The sequence below is a fragment of the Antechinus flavipes genome, chromosome X, assembly GCF_016432865.1.
Source record: "Antechinus flavipes isolate AdamAnt ecotype Samford, QLD, Australia chromosome X, AdamAnt_v2, whole genome shotgun sequence".
Taxonomy (NCBI): domain Eukaryota; kingdom Metazoa; phylum Chordata; class Mammalia; order Dasyuromorphia; family Dasyuridae; genus Antechinus; species Antechinus flavipes.
The window spans coordinates 9597904-9617397 of NC_067404.1; the positions used below are offsets into that span (position 1 = coordinate 9597904).

Genomic DNA, 19494 nt, shown 5'->3' on the forward strand with positions numbered 1-19494 from the left:
TGGCTGAACAGTTGGCAGAAGCAGTGGGTGTGGAGAAAGGACAGATGTGTGCTCGGCCCGAAAGTAGGCGCTGAATGTCTCCCACCCTGCTCCCCCCCCCCCCCCGGGGGCGCGGGCTTGTTGGCCAGCCCTCAGGTGGCGTCGGACCCCTCCCTGAGGGATCCTCCTGCAAAGGTGGGGGTGGGGTGGGGGAGGGGAGGTAACGGGAGCCCCTCGCCCCTGTCCACGAGCTGTTCCTGGGGCACAGACGCAGCGCGCCCCAAGGAGCCCTGCTGAGGCGGCCGCCGGGGTCAGCGCCACCACTGGCTTCTGCTCTTGCGGCAGAGGCCCCTCGAGGACTCGGCCCCGGGCCGGCCCTGGAGGCTCCTTTCCCCCCACACTCCCCTCGCGGGAAGGGGAGGGGCCGCTGTCGTTGTGGGTAATGGGGCAGGTCACACATCAGCGAGATGTGAGAACCATCGAGACCGAGAGGAGGAGACAGGTCTCATAGATCTAACAGTTTAATGGGTCACCTGAGCAGAAGGACAGCTCTCTAGCGGCCACCGCCTCCTCCCTTGCCCCCGTCCCCTATTCCCGGTGTCCTCCTGCGCCATCGTCCGCACGTGTCCTTCCTGTCTGTCATTACCCACAGCAGTGCCCCGCCCCCTCCCCAGGAAGTGACAGCCACGTGCCTCTCCTTTCCCGCCAGGGCTGGCCCCGCCCTGGCACGTGACTGACTGTAGCTCTCCTCGGGCCCCAACTGACTTTGTGTCACGGTCGGGTCATTGTCCTCGGGACCTTCGGCTGGAGAGCGGACAAGGACAGCTTGTGCTTGGGGGCAGCGCTGGGGGACAAGGCGAGGCGGGTCCGGGCCGGGCCTTCTCCCCCACTTCTTCCTGAGGGAAGTGTCCTTCTGTCCGTCCTTCAGTCTGCCCATCTACAGGGGTCCGTCTGTCAGGTGCAGCCGCACTTACCAGTGAGTACCTCGAGTCCGGGCCTCCTCACCCTCCCCCCCCCCGCCCCCCAGGCCCACCCCGCCCCCCAGGGCCACCTCTGAGGTGTTGAGAGCTGGTCACCATCCGGACACTGACCCTGACCCGAGACCAGGGATCCTCTCCCTCTCCTTCCTGTCCCAGTGTTTCCTTGACTGTCACCAGGCTGAATGTCCCCAGCCCTGACCTCCTAAGAGGGAGCACCTCTCCTCTGAGCCTAACCCCGGCTCTAGGGGGATGACTGCCTTTAACCCCCAGGAGGTAACCTCCCCTCTCCTCTGATTCTTACCCTGACCATGCTCCCCACAGCTGCTCCTCCCCCTTCTCCTCCTCCTCCTCCCCATTTTTCCTCCTCTTCTTCTTCCTTCTACCCCCCCCATTTAATTTATTCTGGTCTTATTGACAATGAAATTATTATCTACTATTATTACTCTGAGATTATATGGGGCAGGAAGTTTGTGAGTCTTCCAAGTTACCCAACTTGTGTGATTTTTCTGTGTTAGTCCCTAAATGAGTGTGACAATTATTAGAAATATAACTCTTCTTTTGTCCTTTGGGATTGTGGATGTCCTGGGTAAAGGCTGCTGGAAATATGATGGGAAAGAGCAGTAGCAGATCAATAACCGAATTAGCGGGGTCAGTATGGGGCATCCTCTGGATCTAGCCTGACGTTTCTTTTACCCTGCAGAGTTTTCACTTCAGGGAAGAGCTAGAAACTGCAAAGGAAAAGACTTTTCAGTATTAATCTTGAACCTCCTTTAGTCTAAAGACAAAGTTCAGATAAAGGTCTGGGGAACTGTGTCCGCCCAACTTTCCAGAGACTCTGTAGGAAACCTATATCACACCTAACACTTTAGAAATATTGGATATGGCATGACATGTGTGTACATGTGTAAATGCGTACATATATGTGTGTATATATATGTATATGTGTGTATATATATGATTGTGATCTATAAGATCTCAAATGCTTCCTTATACTGTTCTAACTGAGAATTATTTAATTCCTTCCCATTATGCAGCTCTCAAAGGTTTCTCTGTCCAGGAACATCTGCCACAGGAGCCAGAAGAACTTCTTGAATAAAGCAGTCTTTCTTCTTGAATCTTAGAGTAGGAAATTCTAAAAATGATAACTCATAACCCTTGGCCCAGCACCCTTTAAGCTACCCAGTGAATTCAAACTGTAAAACGCCATTTTTCTAAGTATTTGTCTGGATTGGCTGAATACATAGGCTACTTCCTGGTCTGGAAAGACTCAAAAGTGAAGGAGGCAGGGCCTTGAGAATTAATGCAGCTCTTTAAGGAAGTATAAGAAAAGATTATATGGAGTGGGAATTGTCACCACTTTTTTTTTTAATAAAATGGAAATAGAATTTACAGACAATAATCTTTTTGTCTTTTGAAGAGCTTAGAGTACTGGGACCTAGAAACTGTCATATGTTTCCATTAGCAATTACAAATATGGATTTTAGTTGATTTGAAACATATTATCTGTGTGACTGAACCAAATATCCCTATGTCCCTTTAGGTAGGTTTACTTTCCTGTAAGAAGATAATAGCCCTCACCTCCCAGGATTGTCCTGAGGATCCCAGAGTTGTAAAGCACTTTACACAGTGCCTGGTTTTCAGCAAATTCTATATGAATGTTAATTGTTTTTATGATTTCTTTAATTAGTTGAAGTTGCTTCCCATTTGATAACTCTATGAATTGGATGTGATTGGTATGCAAAATCAGTGAAGAAGAGAAGAATGACTTTCTAGGTAAGATAATTTGTAAATACATTCACCAGAATGGAAATCACCTCAGGTTGTATGGGTCTGGTTCGATAATGAGTTCCCTTTCACATTTAAAATACATGGCATTGTTTTATCATATTGTTATGTTTCTAAATTTTCTTGCACAGCTAAATTTGGTCAGTTTGGCCATGTTATTAAAATTTTTGTCAGCTGTGTTCTTAGAAAACTAATCTAGATGTTAATTAGATTAAGAATTTGAATGACTGTAATAAGAATGTTTAAAAGGGGAGAGAAAGCTACTGGGTCATTTTAGCAGCCCCAAGTTCTGACCAAGTGCTTTAATATTCTGAAGTACTGGAATTTAAGAACTTAATCTTCAACCTTTGCCTTTAATGAAAGAGGGAATTGTGTGTTCTCATTACATCCCCAAAGTTAGTTTTACTTACATTTGAAAAATCTTTCTGCCTTGGGGATTTTGACTCAATCTTGAGCTAGACAGAGGCAGCCAGTTGCCTTGTTGTCTAAGTTACTTGAGCTAATCTCAAGGGGATGGCCTGAGTGCATACAAACAATTTTCTGGATTGCTTTGTTGTTGCAAGAAAGCCGAAAAGTTTTGGGGGGAATTTTGGTAGTGCCTGCCTCAAGTTAGGGATATTCAGAACCAAAGAAGAAGTCATTGGCTGACTGATTCATGAAATTTAAAATATGAAATATGAATCATATTATTAGAAAAAAAAGATGAGTTTGTTTTAAGTACCAAGAATTATGTGACTGGCCACCATCCTTAAGAAAAATGAATCAGATCAGAGGGAAACTGAACACAATTATCTGAATGTGACAGACTTCCAAACCAAAGTTAAATCGGACTTGAACAATACTATTTAAAAAAAAGAGAGAGAGCATTTTTTCATAGATGGCTCTCAAGAATCAGCCAGGGAAAAAGGAGGAATGTCTATGAAATTATAAATGGAACAGATTGGTCTGTACCAGAATCAGGATCCCTGCAGTAGAGCTGGTCCTGCTCAGTACAGACCTGTGAACATTATGCCCTAAAGGAGGCCCTGAAGTGATTAAATGGAAGGGAACTATCTATACAGATTCCAAAAATGCATATGGGATAGTGTAGACCTTTGGAAAGATTTGGGAGGATTGGAGTCTTATAAAGTTTAATGGGAAGGATTTGGCTCCTGACAAATTAATTAGGCTTATACTAGAGAATTTCCTACTGCCAGAGGAAATAGCAGTAATTCTTATTATGTTAGTCCTAATTCCACAACTTGATCATCCCAAGGTTGTTCCTGTCTTTAGTCAGAAGGAAATAGAGGATCTATTGAAACTTGGAGCCCTTAAAGACATAAAGAGTGGTGGATACTCCCAGATGGGTAAGAAAATTGTAAGCAAAGGAATGACCAGGAAACTGATGGGAATTTTACACAGGCGCGGTCCCTGGGGAACCCAGGCATTATTTCAGACGTTTTTCAGAGAATTTGGATGAGTAGTGGTTTACACCACAGCAGAGCAGATTTCAGAGAGGTGTGTAGTGGACTAAGTGGTTGCCATCAGCCCTTTCTAGGATTAGGACAGTTCCTAGAAGAGACCTAGGAATGTCAACCTTTGAGGTTTTATATATAACGCCTTATCCGGGGAGGGAAGAGGAGATACCGACATTTCAGACAAAGGACAGGAGCCTGAGAGACTATATTCCCTTTCAGAACTCTGATGGAAAGGACTCCTGGCTCAGACGCCACCTCTTGATTTCGTGGTCCATCCTTTCAAGCCAGGAGATTGGGCACCAATAAAGTCCCCAAAGGGAGAAAAGCTGCATCCCAGCTGGAGAGGGCCGTTCCAGATTCTCCTCATTGCTGCAACTGCCCTAAAAAACTACTGAACACAGTTGGACTGATTACTCCAAGTTACAAGGTTAAGAAACTAAGGTGACCTCATTTCTTCTAACCCTGTAAAGTATTCTCTTGTATTATGTCTCTCGTACGTGATGATGACCCTGACTGGACTCCTGCCCAGCGGTTCCAGACACTCATAGCTTTCTTGTTTGAACCTTGGTGTGTGGGAGTAGATTGGGAGATTAAGCGGGTGCGGTGGGAGCAGATGAACCTTAATGGATACAGAATTCCTCTGAAGGAAATTTGCTGGGAATCGCAGGGAACTTACCCAGATCCCTCTTTCTTTAGGCTTATTTGTGTAAAGGTCCACAACAATCCTTGGTTCTGGAAGTTATATAGACAGAGACCAGGTGCCGCTGTAGAAGGGTGGGTGCTTTGGGATAACCAAGCGTTTCCATGGCCTTCAGCGTGGCAATTACCTTCATCCCTGAATCTCTAATTTATCCCCTGACTTCCTTTCATGAAAGAACACTAATTCCAATCTTGGGGAAAAGAAGGGAATAAATATCCACAACCTGATGGAAGCCTTTGCCAAAAATTTTAGTGTGACCAATTGCTGGATTTGTGGAGGTCCACAACAATTTGAGAGATATGACAGACTCAGTAAGAAGCATATATTGCCTGAATCAAACTGGAAAGGGAGAGTGGTTGGGAGAGAGGAAATGTAGTTGGATTTACAGTGTAAAAATACAAAGTATACCACTAACAGCTGTTATGGGAGCCACCTGCTAGAAGCTGCTGGGGCTCTCATTCTGGGTAGCAGAATAGATCGTGTCATGTGAGAGATGATAATGATACGAGGAGATGGAGAAGCAGTTGTAGCGAAAATCCCTGAATATCTTTCTCTATTCCGTTCCCAATATAGAATATATAAAAGTTTTGTAAGTACAGCGATGTTATTAAATAAAAGTGTACATTCTTTCACAAATAACAATTGTGTCAGTAAATTTGTTTTATGATCTGCAGACAGATATCACTGACTTTTTTGGGTTATGTCAATCTTTCTTTCTTGGAGTTTGTCAGCTCTGCTCAAAGAGTTAGCTAAAGATTATCAAAATGCTTCTTTATTTTCTCCAATGTGCTGGGATTCAGGTCTCTGGCAGCTGGGATTCACAGCTGTTGGGGCTCAGATTGACAGCTGTGGGAACTGGGAGTCACATCTGTGGTGGGGGTGGGGGTGGGAGCTTTGGAGAACCCAACTGCTTTTTCAAGGTACAGTTCCCGTGAACCTTTTTACAGGCTTTCTAGGTTTCACATTTAAGTGTGGTTCTCAACAAAGACAGTAGAGATAGAAGAGACTGGAGTCAGACTCATGTCTAATTAATTACTGGCTCTGAGTCCTGATAATTAAGGAAGCAGGTTTTTGGGGAACACTTCTCAGTAGTTCATGCATTACCTGTGAGGAATTATTGAGTACTCTACTGTAAGGAGATTTTATTTATTTGGCAGGATGTTGTAAACAAAATAAAGAAGATGGAGTGATTACTAGCCCGTATTCATTTATAGAATGGGTTTGGAAGAACAACTCACAGGAAAGTATTTTCAGGAATATTGGAGTAGGGAAAAAATGATATCAAGTCCTATTGTACAAAGTTGTGACTGGAAGAGTGAACAGCAGCTATGGCAGTGTAAATACTGCAGAATGGAACTTCTACTATTGAAGGTGGGCCCCTAGTGTGCCAGACTGTCTGGGCACACTATTCTAGGCTGTCGGGGCCATACATACCAGTTTTTGGAGCCTACCTGGATAAACATGGAGACAAGCTTATCAAGGAGGTGCAAACAGTCTGTCTTTATTTATTCATCCTCTCAGTGGGGGTAGCAGGAAGTAAGAGATCGAATTCTGCTCAAAGCTGTCTATGCTTCCTCTCTTCTGGGATTGCTTTTGCCCACCCACTCAGCCCTGTCATAGGTTGGAGCCAGAGGAAAGAGATGTATGGAGTTAGCACTGCATCCCAGGAGGAGATGCAGTAAGAGGACATACATACTACACCACTAACATCTGTTATGGGAGCCACCTGTTGACATGAGGAGTCAGAGAGGCAGTTGTAGTAAAAATCCCTGCACCTCTCTTTCTATTCCATTCCTCATACAGAATATATAAAAGTTTTGTAATTACAGCAAGTTTATCAAATAAAAGTGTACATTCTTTCACAAGCAACATCTGAATCAGTAAATATGTTTTATGACCTGCAGATAGAGATTGCTGACTTCTCTTGTGGAACTTGTACTATGGAAAGTGGGCCCCTAGGACTCCAAGACACACAGTATTACCCAGTTGGGAAGAACACTTCTACAATCTTTGCACGAGAACAGCCAGCATTAAGGGGCCCTTATTGGATTTGTGGGCTAATGGCTTATACTCACTTGCCTGCCAGTTGGATAGGCAGTTGTTACATTGGATGATTAGACCTAAATTCTTCTTCCTGCCTGATGAGAAGGAAGATCATCGGGGATTATGCTGGTATGATGATTTAGACATAAAGAAAAGGGCTATTGACACATCTTTGACCAACACTACTGATGCTAATAAGTGGGGGGATACTCAGTCCCCAGAAAAGTTCATGCAAAATTATGGACCAGCCCCTTGGCCTCAGGATCGGAGTTGGGGTTCTAGAATGGCAATCTACCACCTTCATAGGTTGATTAGACTTCAAGCTGTTGTAGAAATCATCACAAATCCGAAGACAAGGGCCTTAGATTTATTGGCGAGCAAAGCTACTCAGACTAGGAAAGGGGTACTTCCACATAGGGCACTTCCGGATTAACAAGTGTGAGCTGAAGAAGGTGGAGTATGTTGGAAGCTAAATTTATCAAATGGTTGTATGAAAATTGATGACAGCAGAAAAGTGGTCAAGGCTATAAAATGGAATATCTGAAAACTTTCTCATATTCCAGTCCAGACTTGGAATTCCCCTTTTAACATTCATTGGTTGTCATGGTCTAGAGGTTAGTGATGGAAACAAAGAGGGGTCTAATTAATAATAATGCATTTAGGGGTCTAATACTTTTACATGTTTTTCTTCTCTGCATGATTCCATTGAGGCTTAGAATGATACAAGACTCACAATAAAAATTGGGCTCTGTTGACAATTAAGGTAAATGGTCTGTCAGGTTCATGCTAAAAAGAACTAATGAATTAATTCATCTCCTATCAATGAGAAGTGCAAACTAGTATTATGGAAATTTGAGGAAGCATGAGGAAGACATACTCAGCGTGGAATTACAACTTCATTACGGATCATGGGATGTATGTAGAGGGAGGGAGAGCATGTTTAGGAGTAGAATGTGAAAAATGATGTCACTCTAGGTGGAATTAACCCATTCATAATCTGAAGGGAGGAAACTGTGAAGAACTAACAGCATAATGTGCGGAAACATAATCCTTACTAGAAATAAAGGAAGGAATTGTGAGAGACAACCTAAAGTTGTGTTTTCACAGAATGGTTAAGTTTAGATTCCTCAAAAACAAAAAACAAGAAGCCAAAACCAAAAAAACAACCCTTTCCCCCCAAAAAAAATCTTTGAGGAGATTTTTCCTCAGAATGCTGTAATCCTCAAAGTGATCTAAGACGATATATATTTCTGACAATGAGATTTCAGAAGAGACTTGGCTCCAAATTTTTAATAAAGATATCTAGACTAGAAACCAGTTTAAAGTGACCAGGGTCATTTGATGACAGGGTGACTTGGAAAAAGCTTTTCTTTATTGGGCTTGCTTAATCAGCCTTATGCATATAAGCTGACACACCCAGCATGGAATTACAATTTCATTAACGGATCATAGGATGTATGTAGAGGGAGGGGGAACATGTTTAGGAGTAGAATGTGAGAAATGATGTCACTCTAGGGGGAATTGACCCATTCATAATCTGAAGGGAGGGAACTGTGAAGAACTAACAGCATAAAGCTTGTCTACTTCTGTACCTAGTGCTCCCTCTTCCCATTACAATTCTGGCCAGAAACTACCAGTTCCTTTGGACTTTCTCAGTAAAAGTTCTTTGTTTCCTGATTTCCAGATTCGACTTGTTTTTAACAATGGTCGTGATGTTTTGGATCTGCCTCCCACTACAATTGCATCTGCATAATCACGTGGTGTTTTTGTATCTGGCTCCCGTTACAATTGCATTGGCATGATCATGGGTTGTTTTAGGATGTGGCTCCCTTCACACTTGCTTCTGTGTGATCATTGAACCCATTGGAGTCATTAAGGTCACCAGGAGAGAATGGAGAGAGCTGAATGTTCAGGAGAGAGTATGTAGGTGAGGGGCCTATTGAGCCACCAAAGGAGATTGGGAAGGAGAGGCAGGAAGACTTCCTGGAGAACACAGGGTCAGGTAAACCCAGAGTGGAGAGTATTGGGGAACAGTGTGGTCAGCTCAGCGGATGCCTGTGCCGGGCAGAGTTCCATAAGCATGAAGCTGGAGACAAGGCCAATGGCTGCTGTCAACTAAGACTTCACAGGAAATTTGGGAGGGGGCATGTATTGTCTGGACTAGCTCTCTGGAGAACCTCGGGATTAGCCTGAGTCCTTGGTCTTAGTGGAGGAGTGAATGAGGTAGGAGGGCCACATAGCTGGTCAAAGATGGAGTCTGCAATCTGGCATCGTCTCTTGTGTCTGTGACTGAGAGCTGTGGCTGAGAGCGTTCTGAGTTTGAGACTCCCTTTAAATACTCCAGTATGATTACCTTACTACATCACACTGAGCATGCACAACTGTAGAATTGTAGAACAAAATGTAGAACACCATATTACCCTAAGTATATACCAACTAGATTGATTACATCATTACATTACATTAAGTATGTGCTTAGAGAACCATTATCTCACATTGAATAGGTACTTAACTATAAATACCCTGCTGTCCTAGATTTAAGTACACTTTTTCAGTGTTCCTGCCCTCTACAGGGTCACTTTGTGTTGAGAAGTCAGGCTGCAGGGGGCTGAGAAGGGAAGGACAATAGGGAAAGTTGAGACAATGACTCCTGTCTGGAGTTAGCAATGAGTGAGATTCCTCTTAGAGTTTATCTCAGTCCTCACACAATTGTCTGGATAAGAAAATGGCAGCTGGAGAGGAAACCCTTGAAAAAGACCCCTTTCAGGGCTCCTAGAGAGCTCTACCTGTTGGGGGCTTCCGCCTGTCTACTCTGTTAATTCAGAGTCAGTGTTGGGATGCAATAAGCTACTGGGTGATCTTTGGACAGTTAATAACAATAGGTTTATTTTGAGATACCACAGCATAAAAATGCAACAATGATATAGTGACACAGCTTCTCTGGACACAGCCCCTCTTCATGGTTAGCTAAATGAAGGAAGTAAGTAAAAAAAACATACATAAAAGACTTGAAGGAGTGGCTTTGCTCAGGGTGGAAGGCATAGTTCAATGGCAAGAATACTAGGATATGGAGTTCCAGGAGCCACATTGGGGTCTCAACTCTTCTGCTGCTAGAAAGATACATCTAGAATCTCCCTCAGACACTTTTCAGTTTTACAATGAATTGGGTTGATTTATTTTTACTGTTTAATAAATAGAATTCATCCTATCACATGGCTGTCTGGGAGAGAGAAGGGTTGAGATAGATAGAACAAGTACAGTGATGGATGTTACACCAAAAAAAAAAAATTATTGTTTTAAAAAGAAAGAAATTATAATGCAATATATATAAAAAGATAAGAAGTGAAAATGTAAGAATTATTGGGCAGCCTAAAAGTTAAGTCATGCCAAAGAGTGTAGATATAAGATACCAACAAGTCCAATAAGAAAGCAATCTAGACTTCTCAGAACCAGAAAGCAAAGAAGAAAGGGAAAGAATAGAGTCATCTTCAGAAAGCATCCCCAAAAATGAAATCTCCCAGCATCATTACATCCAAAATCCCAAGTTAATAGATCATCAAACAGCTGCCAGCAGGATTAAAAAAAGCATTCAAATATCATAGTTGGGAGCCACAGTTAGGAATATAGAGGATTTTCACCCTTTTCCCTAAAAATGTTTAAATTTGAAATATAATATTCTCGGTTGCAAAGACTATTACCACTTATAATGAAAATAACTTATCCAACCAAACAATATAATCTCCCAAGGGAAATTGTGGATTTTAATTGAAATAATGGACTTCCAAAATATTCCTGATAAAAAATCTAGAGCTGCATAGAAACTTTGAGGTGTAAACACAGCATTCAATGGAAGACAGACAATGTTCAGAGGGGAAAACATGTCTATAATGACTTCTCATCAATGAGCAACTCTAAAGCATCATCATGCCAATGTAGAGATCTCAGGAGAGTAATACAGTGGAAGGTGGACTCCAAAAGAGGGAGAGACCTGGATTTTTTTATCTAAAGAGAATTTATGGATCCGGGGCAAGGCGGGGGCGGGGGGGAGGGGGAAGAGAAGACCACTGGAGAAGCAAAAAGCGATATCTTAACTTTTATGGACCCAACCAATCCAACAAACATTTATTAAGTGCCTGCTGTGTATATGCCAGGGACTGTGATCAAGTAGAAATCCTTTGTAGTTTTCATTTTCTGCCAGATAAAAATAAAGTCTGTCCTATATTTTTATATTATTATCATGATTTGTCACATGAACTTGACATCCTTTATCTTTACTTTGTGGACAATTAAAAGTCAAATTCAGATGTCCCCTGGGGAAACCACAGCTTCTTGGTAAATGCTATTCTGGGATCCCAAATTGTATTCTGGAAAGAACTTCAGTTACCATGGAGTCAGAAGTCTTGAATTCGAATAGTGGTTCTAAGAGTTAGTACTTGTGTGATTCTGGCAACAACTTGTTGTTGAGACTCAGTTTCTTCCCTCCTGGATTCAGGGAGATCAATGAGGTTACTAAAGTGGCCAATATGATGTTTGTTCTCTTTGCTGATATATGTCTCATAGCAATAGATGCTTATTTTCTGGTTCTTCTTATGCATACTGTTCTGCTATCAGCATCTATATTTCTCTTATTCTGGCTCTGACTGTATCTTTTCTCTGCATCTCTAGATATATCTTTGTTCTCTATCAATATGAACAATACACAAAGTGCCTGTATGTATACATGTGGGGATGCCCTGATACTTTGTAGACCCTGGTGACTTAGACCTGCTTCCCCCTGCCAGTCCAGGACAAAGCTCTGAATAAGGCTCCCCCATTCCTCCCACTGAGGGATCATATTGGATGCCTGATAAAGAGGTAGACTGCAGTGCCCTCAACTCAGGATTCCAGGTATCCATGACAACAACCAGTCACTATGGAAACGAATGATTAGAACCAGCTGCTGCTTCTGTGCTGGACACTAAAATTTGCCTTTACAAAGGTATGTTTCACCAGTGGTCTGGCTGACTTAATCTTGATTTCCATGGGAAAAGGTATGACGCTGATTAGACTCAGTGACCATTCAATAAGCCAGGGAAAGCATCCTAGTGTCAATATATTTGGCTTTTTGATACAGGGGGCTTCAAATGCTGTTTATGCCTTCACATTTACATTCATTAAATGTCTCAATTTCACAACAATTTGCAGGGGTTGAGCCAAATCACCTAGCAGCGGTCACTCATACGGTGGCAGAGTGTAAGCTCTGCTGGAGTTATATAAGCTCATTTGTACTACCTGGCAAATGAAGAATTCCTTTTTGCTTTTTAAATTAATATTTTATTGTAGATCTATTTTGTCCCCTACAAACATAAGGTTCTGCCAAGGATCAAATGGTGGACAGAAGAATTTGGCCTTAGTTAGTTTTGAAAGATGAAATTTGTCTGGTAACTATAACAATAGAAGATCTCAATTTCAGTTCCTTAGTGGGAAGATCTCTAGCATAAAGTAAGTGAATTTAGGCAAATAACCTTCCCTCTATTCTATATTCCCTAGGCAAATATTCATTGTTCTGAAGTCCCTCACAGTGCTGTCTGTATGTTTTTTTTTTTGTTTTTTGTTTTTTTTTGCTTGTCTGTATGTTGAGAAAAAGTATATACTTCAGTGCTCACTCTAGAGGACAGCATTTTTCCATCATGAGTTCTGTGGAACTGTCTCAATTATATTGAATCATATGTTACAGCTTGTTCAGCCATTGCACAGAGGAGCATCTCCTCAATTCTCAACGCTTTCCCATCACAAAAAGAGATATTATAACTGTATAGGTGACTCCTTTTCCTTTTCTGTTGATCACTTAGGATACAGAGCAGTTAGTGATATTGCTAGGTCAAACAGTTAACACAGTTTTGTAGTCTTCTGATCAGAGTTTCACACTTTTCACCAAAATGGCAGGACCAGCAGACAATTGCAAGAATTCATTAGTGTCCTTATTTTCTTTCATCCATTACATTATTTGTTATTTCTGAAAGATGTGAGCAGTGCTTTAAAAATTAATGATTTAGAAGACTCTTTTTTTATAGCTGTAGATATTTTTTCATTGTTTTGATTGGGTGGTATTGCAGAAGGGAAGCCCCACTCCACTGACACAGCCAGCAGATGGAAGGGCCAGAGTTGAGAAGCAACACATAGCCCTCACTTTCCAGACCCTACCTACATCATTAGTGTAAGCCACAAACACTATCCAGGATAAAGGCAATGAGTATGAGGGTAGCAAATGGGGAGGAAGAAAGGAAATTGTTCACTGCTAGTAATTGTGTATTTATATAAACTGTATGTGACTTTATACCCAGCAGAGTGCCATCCCTCAACTTTTCTGCCAGTACTCCCATGCCCCACCTCTGATGCAGGAAGCCATGAATTCCTGTTCCATTATGACCTTTATGCCTATTTGAAAGGAATGGTGGTGATAGGGAAATTCCCTGCAGACTCCCAACTCTGCAAGCCTTGATGTACTCTAGGGACTCAGGCTTTGTCCATTTCCCTTACCATAGGCAACCATAGTGGCTCTGGCCTTTTCAGCCAACTTGAAAGTGACCCTTCACATGGACATTTTTTCTCCACAATTAGAAGAGGAGTTCCTTGAGAACAGCCTCTCTTTATCTATGTGTAAGCCCCTTGTAATCATTTTCTTGACACATAGTAAGCACTTAACCAATTTTTTTCATTCATTCATTCTTTCCTTATCCAAATAAACTACTACAGTTTAAAACCTTGTGAGCCCATGTGCTTGTCAAGAAAATCTGTAGTGCTGGTGGGAGTGGATTGCCATACTGCCTGGTAGTGTAGGAGAATAAGTCACAGACATGAAAGGCCTTTAAAGATCTCTGTATCCTTCATTGTAAGATGGAGCTTCTGACCAAATATTATTTGTCTATGGATTTGCTGTGTGACAGAGAAAACTCATCTGCTAAAAATCCAGTTTGCTATCTGCTTCTGTTTTATGAGAGTTCATCCCATTCACATTCACAGATAAAATTACTAACTGCATTCGTAACATCTTATTTTCTCCAACTCATATTTTTCTTTTCCTCCTTTCTACCTCAACAATGTTTGTCTTCTGATCATCACCGCCTTAAATCTGCCAGTACCTTTTTTCACCCTTTGTCCTTTCTATCCCTTTCCCCTTCTACGACTGTTTTCCCCTTTTTACCTTCCTTTTTTTTTTTTTAACCTTTTCCCTGTATTACCTACCATTTTTCTTTTCCGTTTTTCCTCCTAGTCCCCTATAGAGTGCGAAAAGCTTTTATGTTAAAATAATTATTTCTGATATTCTCTCTAAGCCAAATATGATGAGAGTAAGGTTCACACAATGCTCATCCCCCTGTCTTTTTTCCATCAACTTTAATAGGTCTTTTTTTGCCTCTTCATGTGATGTAATTTATCCCATTTTACCTCCCCTTTCCTCTTATTCCAGTATACTTCCTTTTCCACCTGTAGCTTCTTGTTTATATTATCACAGTAAGGCCAAATTATACATACCACTAACAAAAATACAATTCTTAAGAATTAAATATGTCATCCTTTCCATATAAGGAAGTAAACATCTAAACATTTAAAAGGTGTTTTTTTTTCCTTCCCTTTTTACTTTGTAATGCTTCCCTGGTGTTCTATATTTGAAGATCAAATTTTCTGTGCAGTACTGATCTTTTCATCAAAAATAAATGAAAATCCCCTATTTTATTGTATGTCTATGTTTTCCCCTAGAAAAATGATTAATTTTTTCTGGACAGTAGATTTGTGCCTACAGTCCAACTTCTTTTACCCTCCGGAGTATCATATTCTAAGCCTTTTGATCATCTAATGTGGAAGCTGATGGGTCTGGAGTAATCCTAACTGTGGCTCCTTGATATTTGAATTATTTCTTTCTAGCTACATGCAACATTTTCTCCTTAATCTGATAAATTCTGAATTTACCTACAATATTCCTTGGAATTTTCATTTTTGTGTCTCTTCAGGATTGTTGGATTCTTTCAATTTCTAATTTACCCTCTTATTTTGGTACATCAGCGCAGTTTTCCTTGATGATTTCTTGAAAGATGTTGTCTAGACTCTTTTTGTATTTTTTAATGGTATTAAGGGAGTCCAATAATTCTTAGACTTTTTTTTTTTTTTTGGTTTTGTTTGACTGGCTTGATGTCTCCTTCAGTTATTTATTTATATTTGTTCAGTGTTCAACCCCAGAGATTCTACTAAAAAACTATTAGAAATAATCCACAACTTTAGCAAAGTTGCAGGATACAAAATAAACCCACATAAATCATCAGCATTCTTATATATCACTAACAAAATCCAACAGTTAGAAATAGTAAGAGAAATTCCACTTAAAGTAACTGCTGATAATATAAAACATTTGGGAATCTATCTGCCAAGGGAAAGTCAGGAACTATATGAGCAGAACTACAAAATACTTTCCACACAAAGTCAGATCTAAACAATTGGGAAAATATTAAGTGCTCCTGGATAGGCTGAGCAAATATAAGAAATATGACAATACTACCTAAATAATCTATTTCTTTAGGGCTATACCAATTAGACTCCCCCAAAACAATTTTAATGACCTAGAAAAATAACAACAAAATTCATCTGGAAGAACAAAAGGTCAAGACTTTCAAGGGAACTAATGAAAAAAAATCAAAAAAGGTGGCCTAGCTGTACCTGATCTAAAACTGTATTATAAAGCAGCAGCCACCAAAACCATTTGGTATTAATTAAGAAATAGACTAGTTGATCAGTGGAATAGGTTAGGTTCACAGGACAAAATAGTCAATAACTACAGAGATCTAATGTTTGACAAACCCAAAGACCCCAACTTTTGGGATAAGAATTCGCTATTGGACAAAAACTGCTGGGAAAATTTGAAATTAATTTGGAAGAAACTAGGCATCAACCCACACTTAATACCATACACCAAGATAAGTTCAAAATGGGTTCATAACCTAGACATAAAGAATGAGATTATAAATAAATTAGAAGACAGGATAATTTACCTCTCAGACTTCTAAAGGAGGAAGAAATTTGTGACCAAAGAAGGAATAGAGATCATTATTGATCACAAAATAAAAAATTTTGATTATATCAAGTTAAAAAGCTTTTGTACAAACAAACAAAAAAAAAAAACCAGACAAGATTAGAAGGGAAGCAATAAAGTGGGGAAATATTTTTATAGCTAAAGGTTCTGATGAAGGCCTCATTTTGAAAATATATACACAACTGACTTTAATTTATAAGAAATCAAGTCATTCTCCAATTGATAAATGGTCAAAGGATATGAACAGACAATTTTTGGATGAAGAAATGGAAACTATTTCTAGCCATATGAAAATATGCTCCAAATCATTTTTGATCATTGAAATGAAAATTAAGACAACTCTGAGATACTACACACCTGTCAGATTGGCTAGAATGACAGGAAAAGATAATGATGAATGTTGGATGGGATGTGGGAAAACCAGGACACTGATACATCATAGGTGGAACTGTGAATGCAATCAACCATTGTGGAGAGCAATTTGGAACTATGCACAAAAAGTTATCAAACTGTGCATACCCTTTGATCCAGCAGTGTTTCTATTGGGCTTATATCCCAAAGAAATACTAAAGAAGGGAAAGGGACCTGTATGTGCCAAAATGTTTGTAGCAGCCCTTTTTATAGTGGCTAGAAACTGGAAATTGAATGAATGCTCATCAATTGGAGAATGGTTGAGTAAATTGTGGTATATGAACGTTATGGAATATTATTGTTCTGTTAGAAATGACCAACAGGATGATTTCAGAAAGGCCTGGAGAGACTTACATGAACTGATGCTGAGTGAAATGAGAAGGACCAGGAGATCATTATACACTTCAATAACAATACTATATGATGATCTGTTTTGGTGGACGTGGCTCTCTTCAACAATAAGATGAACCAAAAAGGTTCCAATTGCTCAATAATGAAGAGATCCAATTATACCCAGCAAAAGAACTCTGGGAAATGAATGTGAACCACAGCATAGCATTTCCAATCCTTTTGTTTTTGTTCACATGCATTTTTGTTTTCCTTCTCAGGTTATTTTTACCTTATTTCTAAGTCTGAATTTTCTTGTGCATCAAAATAACTGTACAGATATGTGTGTGTATATGTATGTGTGTATATATATATGCTTTAAGATATTTAACATATATTGGTGTACCTGCCATCTAGGGGAGGAGGTGGGGGGAAGAAGGGGAAAAGTTGGTAAAGAAGGTTTTGCAAGGGTCAGTGCATATACCTTGTAAATAAAAAGCTATAATAATAAAATAAATAAATAGACAATAATTGTTTTGTGACAAGAATGTACCAGACTGTCTCTATTAATGTTTTGTATTCCGTTGTGAAACTGCAATTTTTTTCTTAATGCAAAGTAGTAGTGGGGAAAGAATTAGCATTTAATGTGGACAACTAAAACATCTCCAAGTCTCCCACCCCCAGGTAAAACTTTGATTTTAGACACAGAAGTATATTAAAACATATCAATGAAAAGAAAATCTACAGTTTAAGCATGAGGAACAAAGACTTTTAGAAAAGGGTAGGTATTTAAGATTATCATCAGTTATTTTGAAGTAAGGTAGTCTTTAGGTTTTGATGCTTCTCTTATATTCACAAATTTCAAATAAGGATTAGACTCGATTTAAACTCTTTTAAATGATTATATTATAGTTAATGACACTTCAACATTCTCCCCACTACCTCACTCCCCCTGAAAAGATATAACATACCATGATGCCTAGCAGTTTCATATTTTTTCTGATTTTGTTAATTTGTTATATTAATAAACAAATCTCACTTCAAAAGCTTCACGTCTAAGAACAAATAAAGGGGAAAGTTTTAATTTAGGAACAGACTGTGTATCACTGTAGTAAAGAAAGCACAGACAAATAACAATATGACTAGATGTCAATTTAATTTGAGTAATGTCAAAACAATTTTTCTATCCTGTGGGGGGAAAGCAAATCACAGGTGAGACACAGGACATAAAAGTTAAAAAAAAAAGATCTTCTAGGAAAAGAGATATTTTCAAAGTTAACAGAAATGGTTGAAAGTGCATGAAAATTCATGAAAACAACTTCTCTCTGGCTCCCTCCATGGTTATACCAAAATCATCTAAGAATTTCAAAATTTCTCCAGAATTTTCTAAGGAGATTCTGGATAGGAGAAAAGAGCAGCAGAAATTCACCACTTCTTTAAGTTTAGTATTGATGGCAGCCTGCAGGATTTCATAAACTGTATTCATACTCAGTTCTATAGTTCCATAATACATGAATTTTAGGATATGGCTGAAGGCTGTAGCCGTCAGACCCTGCAAAGGAATGTTGTCCTGAGCTCCCTCCCCGCTCTCGGCTGTGAACATTTTCTTGAAGTAGTCACTCTGGGTGGCAAGGAGTGCTTTATGGGCCCGGAACTGCTGGTCGTCAATAACTAGGGTGACATCAAGAAGCAATCCCCCCTCATACAGTGCTTTGAGCCCAGCAAGGACACTGGCGTCGTGGACGGAGGAAGTAAATTGTTGCACGTCCCCTTCCATGAGTCACCTTGCTGGTCTTGGTCCAGTTACGACTGGGCTGGCGTCTGTGAGAGGAGCAGCACCTCCGCCACTGGTATTAATCAGCGTCCCTGCATTGGATCCAATTGGATCAAAGAGAGAAGAGCCATAGGCCATGAGGACTGAATCTTCCTTCTCCTTCATCCTCTCCCTCCTACCTGTTTTTCCCTCCTCCTCCTAATCCTTCTCCTCCCTCTTCACCCTTTTCCTTTTCCCTCCTCCCTTCCTCCCTCCTCCCTCCTCACCTTCCTCCTCCTCCCTCCTCCCTCTTCACCCTCCTCCTCCTCTTCTTCTCTAGAAACAACCCTTCCTCCAGGACATGGCGGGGTCCCTTGGAGGAGGCCAGCGTAGGGAGAACCTGCTCCCTGGCTCCTGAGGTGACTGCAGCCCCGCAGTCCCCTCCCCCAGCGCCAGCGCCACCATCTTTCTTTCTGCAGGTGAAATCTTATGGCTGACAGAGAGAATGGGGCAAATTACTGCCCTTAAAGAGGCAAGAGAAAGCCTGGGTGGGCGGCCGGAAGCCCCAGGCACGGTCAGGCACACGCAGGTACCCGCACACCCGCCACAGGCAGCCCCCCTCCCCGCGCCCCACCACACACACCAGGGGCTGATACTCCCAGGACCCTTTACCCCCTCGTACACACATCCTGCTCAGCACCAAGGGAAACCAAGGGGGGAGAGGGGAGCTTCATGAAAAGTTTGGGGGAGGGCAGAGAAGAGAGAACAAATAGAGAGGCTAAGGCAAAAGCAGGGGAAGGGGAACTTACCTCTCTCACAGACACTGAGGACCAGTAGGACCGTTAGGACCGTTAGGATCGTCAGCCTCGAAGATGGCGGTAAGATGGACCTAACGGAGTGGAGGGGCAAAAAGGCTGAAGGGAAGGGAACCGCACCGCAGGGGCGGGGAGGAGCACCCAGACCTCCAGCTGCTCTGGGCCCCAAACGCCCTACCCTGG

General features: G+C 41.1%; 1 protein-coding gene across 1 annotated transcript; it reads right to left on the reverse strand.

Moving 5' to 3' along the window:
- Positions 1-17886: 17886 nt before the first annotated feature.
- On the reverse strand, positions 17887-18599 carry LOC127542748 (kelch-like protein 15). Its single transcript, XM_051968519.1, has one exon. It carries the CDS (start codon positions 18518-18520, stop codon positions 18050-18052), a length of 471 nt encoding a protein of 156 aa, XP_051824479.1. The 5' UTR covers positions 18521-18599; the 3' UTR covers positions 17887-18049.
- Positions 18600-19494: the final 895 nt, after the last annotated feature.

Excerpts from the sequence above, each read along its gene's own strand:
- LOC127542748 (XM_051968519.1), bottom strand. The coding sequence starts at position 18,520 with ATGGAAGGGGACGTGCAACAATTTACTTCCTCCGTCCACGACGCCAGT.